Below are 8,098 nucleotides of genomic sequence, written 5' to 3'. Positions count from 1 at the left end.
CAGCAGGAAGGAAAAGCCAGGCAAATGCAGGTCGTAGCGAAAACGATCTTTGCAACAGATACTCTTCCCAGTCAACCCATTTCATTTTCTCTTTAATATAATTTAACTGCTCAATTGTGAGGCTGAGAAGTACAATTGCTGCACAGGGTGTCTCTAGACCTGATGCTGGTTCGTAAACCCAGAGCAAGTTAAGAGAAACGGCACAGAAAGACCTACACTAAGTACTTTACTGCTACATCAACACAAAAAGACGGGGAAGCTAAAATGTTATTATATTGTGCTATGAATACCCCCCCCCGCCCCAGCTGGTATGGAAGTGGAATTATCCTTCTGTAGCCAGTTGAATACTTCACAATTGTCACTATTTGAATATACTGAAAATGTTTCATATTTGTTGAGGTCATTTGGATCTGTGGTCTTTATCCCAAGGCGTTTTTAGTGATACTTTCTGCTTGGGGGTGTAGGTGGGGACTATAACACGATGCTGGGATTTGTAAATAATCTAGTTGTTCTGGTTTGGGAATGCACAATGAACACCATGATTTATAGTTTTGTACCTCTTTGAGAAGCCGCAGCAGATTTCTAGAGCTAATAATAGGGAAAAGTGGTAAGGATTTTTTGTGATGGGTTGGGTTTTTTTTGGGTACTGTTCATAAATTAACTCACAGGAATGATTTGCAGAAGCCTTGACAATTCGTTCTTTCCCCCCTTTAAGTCGACAGGAGGCTGCCTCTTCCTTAGCGCTTGCAACAAAATCAGGAAAGCTGACATTTAGGGAGAAAAGAGACATTTGTTTTTCGTGCCAAAAATAAGGCTAGATTGCAGCTACCGTTTCTGTGATGTATGTAATTTACTTGAATGAATGAAAGTGGCATATGCCAAGTAGAAGGAGGGCTGGATAAATTGCGAAGCTGTTTCCTTGGGGGTGTGTGTGGGGGAACGACGACAAATCATAGCGTGGTGGGCCGGTGAAGCAGAGGATGTGTTCTTTTCTTGGCTCTCTCCACCAGTTCTTTTTTTTTTTTTAATTTCCTTGCCGCATTCAGCAGGGGTATCTCTTTTCCCACAGAAACCACATTCTTTTATCCCTTCTCCTCCATCACTTTTTTTTGTTTTTGCTAGAGCGTGAAACATTAATGAAACATCTAACACCAAATACTCAAAAAAACGGCTTTTCTGAACCTTGCTAACCCAGACTCCTGATTAACTCCTCCTCTTCCTCCTCTTTCCACATAGCCCCCGCCAGCTCAGTTGGCTCTTCTCCCCTTCCTGCTACTTCTGCCCCCGCTCCTCTCCCTCCTGCCACTGTCCCGTCCTCCGCTGCCCCAGATGCTGCCGCTGCCGCGGGGGCTCAGCCCCTTGCCGATGGCTTCACTTCTCCAACTCCCCCTGCTGCCTCTTCCGCTCCTTCCGCAGGTGAGTGTGTTTTATTCTCTGAAGGCAGCTGAACCAAAGATGTGATTACTGTCTCAGGGCCGATCGGCAATTGAGATTGAGGGTCATCCCCACCCCATCCCAAGTAGTCGTCTGATTTTCTTCGGAACGATTGTTTCTCCACAAGAATGGAGTTAAAGACATGAGCATACTTTATCAGCCATTTAATAGTTTCAGAGAGTAAAACTGTGTATTTGGCAAAATCCTTTGTGTGATGTACCAGAATCCAACATGATGCGTCTTGGACAAATACCATTGGGCAGGTCCATGAGTTGTTGGGAGAATAAGACCGTTTCGTTTTTGATTGAGCTGCCAGTTGCACTACTGCAGCAGCAAACCAAATTGTCTCTGCAGATAGGCAAATCTGGAATGCCCGTCCTTCAGCACTCTCTCTAGAACTGTAAACAATGAAAGTTCCATGTAGCTTTCTTTCCTTGGCGGCTGACAGCGTTGCTGAAGATATTGGGTGCTCTGAGTTACTGGCTTTCTGGCATATGAAGTGTAAAGAAGGGTTTGACAGTTCCCACCTTCTATTTACTTACCTCATTTATACCCCACCTTCCTCCCCAGTGGGAACCAAAGAGCTTTGCCTCATTCTCCGTTTTATCCTCACAACAACCCTGTGAGGTAGGTTAGGCCGAGGCCACACGACTGACCCAAGAACTGCCCCTAAATGTTGATTTGTTCTTAAAAATCAGGCAGAATGCAGTGGATGCTGTGCCCACTTCCACGTGTGTTTGGTTAGCTGCTTTCAGAGCTCACAGACGCCATCCGGAGCACTCCCTTTTTTGTGTGTCCGGGTAGGACTGTACCTGTCATCTGCACACATTATTCCATTTGATAACAACGTTAACACTGCAACGCATGTTCCCTTCTAAAAAACTGTCATTGGATTATCCTGTCTAACGTACATTCCCTGTCAATGGAATTACTTTAAAGAACGTTTAGAATCTTAGGTTCTGTATTTAGCCGGTGAATCATCTGCATTGGCTCCAGTTCTGACAGATAACACTGTTTTTAGAACTTTTTAAAATCTGTTGCATGCACACTGAAATCCCAGCTGCGGTTTTGGTCGTCCCTCTTCATGCCTTCTTCCTTCTTCCCCAGCAGGTCACCCAGTTCAGTTCTACAGCATGAACAGACCTGCCACTCGGCACACCCCTCCCACAATAGGGGGCTCTTTGCCGTACAGGCGTCCTCCCTCCATCACTTCACAGAACAGCCTTCAAAACCAGGTGAACGGAGGACCGTTTTATAGCCAGAACCCAGGTGAGACTGCAGTCCCGGTGGAGGGAATTCAGTACCCTGACACGCCCACCCATCTGCCACTGCTATGCAGTGTGTAAGGGCTTAATTGCATGCGTGTTATAGTGGCCTCTTGATAACATTTGGTTAAAAAGCACATTAAAGGTAAAGGTTCCCTTACTCGAAAGCCAGTCGAATCCGACTCTAGGGTTGCGGTGCTCATTTCTGCTTCGTAGCCGAAGAGCCAGCGCTGTCCGAAGACGTTTCTGTGGCCATGTGGCCGGCATGACTAAACACCAAGGTGCACGGAACGCTGTTACCATCCCACCAAAGCGGTACCTATTTATTTACTTGCAATTTCTTGCTTTCAAACTGCTAGGTTGGCAGGAGCTGGGCCAGAGACGGGAGCTCACTCCGTCACACAGCACTCTGGTCTCGAACTGCTGAACTACTGACCTTCCGGCCTGCAGTTCAGCATGATGTTAAAATGTCTGCCCAAAATTTGTAACAGGGGAAGAAAATGGTATCCATTAAAATCATCAACAACCAAAAACAGGTTGGCTGTAGGCTTGGGTCTCCCATAACACTTAGTAAACTCTGCTCAGTTTTCAGACGGCATTTGATTAGTTTGTCTGCATTTTTTAAGGTTGGCTGTAGGCTTGGGTCTCCCATAATACTTAGTAAACTCTGCTCAGTTTTCAGACTGTATTTTTTTAAAAAGTGGGTCTTACTATAGGAGCCGTGAGCTCAAAGAAGTGGGGGATGACAGATTGCTAATTGTCAGAGTGGCTTGTCCAGATCTGGATGTTAGCCTTATCTTTTCAGATCTCCGAAGCTAAGCTGGGTCAGCCTCCTGGGTTACTACTTGGATGAGAGACCACCAAGGAAGTCCAGGGTTGCTACGCAGAGGCAGGCAATGGCAAACCTCCTCTGAACACCTCTTGCTGCCTTGAAACCCCTACAAAGCTGCCATAAATTGGCTGTGGCTTGACGGCACTTTCCACCACCACTGGGGTGGCTTACATTTTTGTGGGGAAATAGTCTGTCTCATTTCTGGTGCATAGAAGCAGCTTGCTTGGAGAAGTCTGGATTACACTCCTAATGTAGCCAAATAAATCAGACCACAGAGTCTCTCAAAAAGATGGACCGATTTCCCACAAGCAGCCGCACCGCCCTCGCTCTTCCCTTCCCCGATTGTATTTGTCAATTCTCGATCTCAAAAAACAAGGATCTAGAAGACGCGGGGGAAATCGGGGGATGCCGTGGGTCAAAATGTGGCCATGCAGCAAGTAGTGGGAAATTGACGAATACAAACGGGGGAAAGGGAAGAGCGAGGGTGGCACAGCTGCTTGTGGGAAATCGGTCCTGGTCAACTTCAGACAAATTGATTCATGGCATATCTGAGGTCTGTGCCTGAACAACGTTCCCTAGATGATGCACTCTTTTATTAAATTTATTTATTAGATTTATGAATCGCCCCATCTTGGCTTACACCGGGCTCTGGGTGATGTATAGGACATAATGTTGTGAAATACAAAACACGTAACATTAAAATTTATATATAACATTAATACATATCAGGATAGAGAAAAAGATCCATATGGCAATTTCCCTGTATTACTATGCATCCCGGTTCTGGACTCCCAGTCCCTTTTTTCTGGGCTTGGGGGGGGGGGGGGGGGGAAGGGAGCTCAGAACCTGGAGGAACGAAGGAAGAAGGAAGGGTGCCAGCCAATGGGTAACTGTTGCTGCCCTCAACCCAAAGCCTGGCAGAACATCTCTGCCTTGCAGGCCCTGCGGAATTGCATAAGGTCCCGCAGGGAGCCGACGTCATTGGGCAGAGTGTTCCACCAGGTCAGGGCCAGGGACCACCAGCAAGTTGCTGTTTGAGGAGCGTAAAGCTCTCCCTCAGTACAAAAAACTTCCCCACTCAGAGACAGCTGGATGCTGGGAGAAGGGCTCTGGCTTTCTGCATGTGCAGCATTGTTGTGTTTGTGGGGAACTGGTGAGAAATCAGAGTAGTTTACTCCATGCATGTTTCTGACCTCGTCTTTCTGGCAACCCTGTGAACCGACAGGTGAGGCTGAGAGCAACTTGCCGGGGGGGGCTCGTGAACTCCTGTCCCAGCCCCTCTTCTGGCCCGCTGGGTTTGTGCTCCTGAACGTTTCACAGTGTGGCAGTGATGTGCTTAGCCCAGTCCCTCTATCCATGCGCCTGTATGACGTGTCTGCACATACTGGCGGCATTGCTTTGCATGTGAAACATTTTGCCCTACTGCGTACGGCAAAACACTACACATTTAGTCGTGGTAAGTTGTTGGCAATAAATCCAGCTCTCTGCCGGCTGAAGGAGAGAGGATGGAACTATAAGTGATCACACAGCAAAATCCAAAGCAGAGCTGTGCAAAAAGAGAAGACACTCAACATAGCTTTTAAAGCTAATACTTTCCATTAATACAAAAACACATATATCAATATCAGTAAACAATATGTTCTGTGGTACAATAAATGTCATGCCAATTTCATAAGTAATTTCATCAAGTACAAAAAAGTCAGACAAGTAATGCAGGTACAAATAGCACAGGTAGTCAAACAGGTAGGTAGTAAAGAACTATCAGACTAACGAAGGGTCCGGATATTAATAACTTCGTTTCAAAGGTCTTCTTCAGTAATGACTATTACATATTTTCATGAACACAAGGTCTGAGGTATAGAAATCACCACAAGAATTTCCCCTAGTAAAGGTGTACAGTTTCTACAAGTGGGCAATCAGTCACAAAACTTTATGGGACAATAACTCCAAAATGTCTTATCTGCTGGCATTGCCTTGAGGCTCTGCTTTGGATTTTGGCTGAAGGAGAGAGGCCGTTTTAAAAGACTGACCTTCCAAGTTTCATTTTTCCTCCATACAAAAACACTTGTATTTATTAAACTTAACTCAGTATTACCTACTCAATGCCTTTTTAAGAGAAAGTTTTAATGGAGAAATAAAAAGTGAGCCTTAAACAAATGGTTACTTCTGTATATTACCTCACATCTGTGCTTGATTTTGCAAAAAAACACCCCCCCCCCCCCCCCCCCCCCGGCCATTCACTATGTATTGTGGAATCCTTTCGTGCGTGCCTGTAAATGGATGGCTCTTTCCCAGTCTCCGTGTCTCTAGGAAGGTACCACCGAAGATGCCAAATAGCTCGTACATAAGTTACATAACTTTAATTCAGTCTGTTTAGTCAAGAAGAAAGTAATGCATTAAAGGGTTATTTGCATGAACAGTAAATCACAAAGGACACCATTTCCCTGTGGCAAAGCAAAGCATAAGGAGAGGTTTGTAAGCGTTGGCTTGTAGTCGCTCAGAGGCATGCTAGGTTCAACGGGATCCACGGACCTGGGCTCCTTCCAGCGCAGAAGCAGAGCGGTGACCCAGTGTGGGGAGAGGGCCGGTGAGGACACCCTGATGGCTGCCATCCCAGGGAAGGGACAGTTGGCAGGGGCGCAAGATGCATCTTTGGCTGGGGAGCTGCTTGTTAATTTCACAGAGAAGGGGGTACGTGGGAAGCAAAAATGTCTCTGGAGATGTGGGGGCCATAAGGGTAAGGGGCTCGTCTCCTCTTTCTTCGTTAAGTGCAGAGTTTGAAAAGGCACCTGTAGCGTGAGAAGCCCTGCAAGGGTCTATGCCGATGGCTTCCCACCAGGTAGCTTGAAATGCAGCCATCGGCCCAGCCGTTTGCACTTGGTCACGGATGCACTTGTGGCGAGCAAAAGAGCAAGAAAGTTTGGGCACGGATGCCGGATTGTCGGTTTGCATCTTCCTCAGTAGCCCACAGTTGGGAGGCAACGCTTTAGGCGGCCTGGCTTCTGGAAGAGTGGCCTTCGCCGAATGCTGCGGCATAAAAGCATATGGCGTCCACTCAGTCCAGAGGCAGAAAGCAAAGCTGTGGGCAGCTGCTTAAGCCTCCCACTGACCTCACTGGGAGGAAGTCCATATGCAGTTTTTCAGTCTGCCCAGCTTGACTCAGGGCCCTTAGACTTTACTCAGCTTCACTCAGAGTTGGGCGTAATCACACACAAACCCTTCTTTGACATCCCAGTGACACAGGGAGGTTGTTCGGTTTGTGAAAGCCCTCTGTCGTTTACCGCTTTGCACAAAGTCAAGAGAGACCCCTTGAGTCAAGTTATTCAAAACTGTCACCCCTGAACTTTCTCTGGCTTAAGGTAGAAAGAGACCGGCGTTGTCTGCAAACTTGTGTTTCCCTCTGCACTTTTAAATTATCAAATTTTGTAAAGGTGGTACGGAAAAGCCTGTATTTGGAAGTAATTCCACTGTCTTTTCTGTGATCACTAAAGTGCTGGAATGTTTTCAGTACTATCTTTCCGTGGGAACTGCGGAGGATGTCCCTTAAAGGTGAATTACTTTTGTTCCCGAGACAAGCCCTGTGTTAATTTCCAGCGAAAGCTCTGCATTAGAATTCGAGTTAGTTAAAAGCAAGTTGGCTGGTGGCAATGTCTCCTCCTCCTCTCAGTGGCGACGTTCAGTGTTTCCCAGGAAGCCGCCGTGCCCGAACTGATGCTCTTTCTCCTCCTGTCCCACCCCATCAGTCTCTAACCCGAAGCTTTCTCCTTCTTGCTCCTCTGCTGCAGTGTCGCTTGCACCACCGCCACCCTCCATCCTACAGGTAACTCCTCAGTTGCCACTCATGGGATTTGTGGCCAGAGTTCAGGAAAATAGTAAGTGTGCCTTTTCGTTACGCTGTGATCTATGTAGAGCCACTCAAGGTTTCAGATCTTGGCGCTTCAACGCTCTCTCTCTGTGTGCCAGGTGGGAGTGATCTAACGTCCTTGGACCGCATATCTTTTTTTTTTTTTTTTGTATCTTTTCTCACCCCAAATCCACCAGAGTTTCCATTTTCGGTGGCATTGTTCATAAACCATTTTAAGTAAATTCTGTCTGGTTTCAGTCAGCAGCCGAGATGAGTAGCACTTTGTAAACGGCATGGATATAGATCAGCAGAAGGGAGGAAAAGGCATTTTTGATAGGCTGTGTTCCCTGCAGGAGCACCCATCTTCTTCAGAGTTCTTGCTTATCAGGTGGAGGGCAGGGGCATAGGTCATGTCTGCCACAAAATAACTCGGGGGGTGGGTGGGGTGGAAGGGCCGGAAGCAGCTTAGGTGGGATATAAACCTCTAAAGGGGGCATTACAGAAATAGTCAGTGTCCATACAGTGATTCCATGATCTAGGAGATGTAGGAAGACTTGGATTCATCTCCAGACTCCTCACTGGCAGCCTTCTCTCTTACACACGTGCCTCTGCCTGGGTGGGGGTGTGGGACACAATGAGAATACCAAAGCACCTCACTGAATATGTAATATAAATTAACCCTGGCTGCATTCAGACATTCGTGCCTGGATCTCAAGGAAAGAG

The 8,098-nt window shown here is 46.8% G+C and overlaps 1 protein-coding gene across 8 annotated transcripts in view; it reads left to right on the top strand.

Moving 5' to 3' along the window:
* The window catches only part of ABI2 (abl-interactor 2), a 68,973-nt gene that overhangs the window by 57,259 nt on the left and 3,616 nt on the right, over positions 1 to 8,098 (top strand). For 2 of the 8 annotated variants that reach the window (XM_015407516.1, XM_015407515.1), the window contains exons 7-9: positions 1,237 to 1,416; positions 2,545 to 2,703; positions 7,317 to 7,403. In XM_015407516.1, the coding sequence (XP_015263002.1) occupies positions 1,237 to 1,416; positions 2,545 to 2,703; positions 7,317 to 7,403 (426 nt within the window). Of the gene's footprint in view, positions 1 to 1,236; positions 1,417 to 2,541; positions 2,704 to 7,316; positions 7,404 to 8,098 lie in introns of all 8 variants that reach the window. The other 6 variants (XM_015407521.1, XM_015407519.1, XM_015407523.1 and 3 more) reach the window with 4 other exon arrangements.

Source organism: Gekko japonicus, unplaced genomic scaffold (genome assembly GCF_001447785.1).
Source record: "Gekko japonicus isolate JY-2015 unplaced genomic scaffold, Gekko_japonicus_V1.1 scaffold870, whole genome shotgun sequence".
Lineage (NCBI taxonomy): Eukaryota > Metazoa > Chordata > Lepidosauria > Squamata > Gekkonidae > Gekko > Gekko japonicus.
Note: the sequence above shows the minus strand (reverse complement) of the source record. Positions and strands in the feature narration are given on the sequence as shown.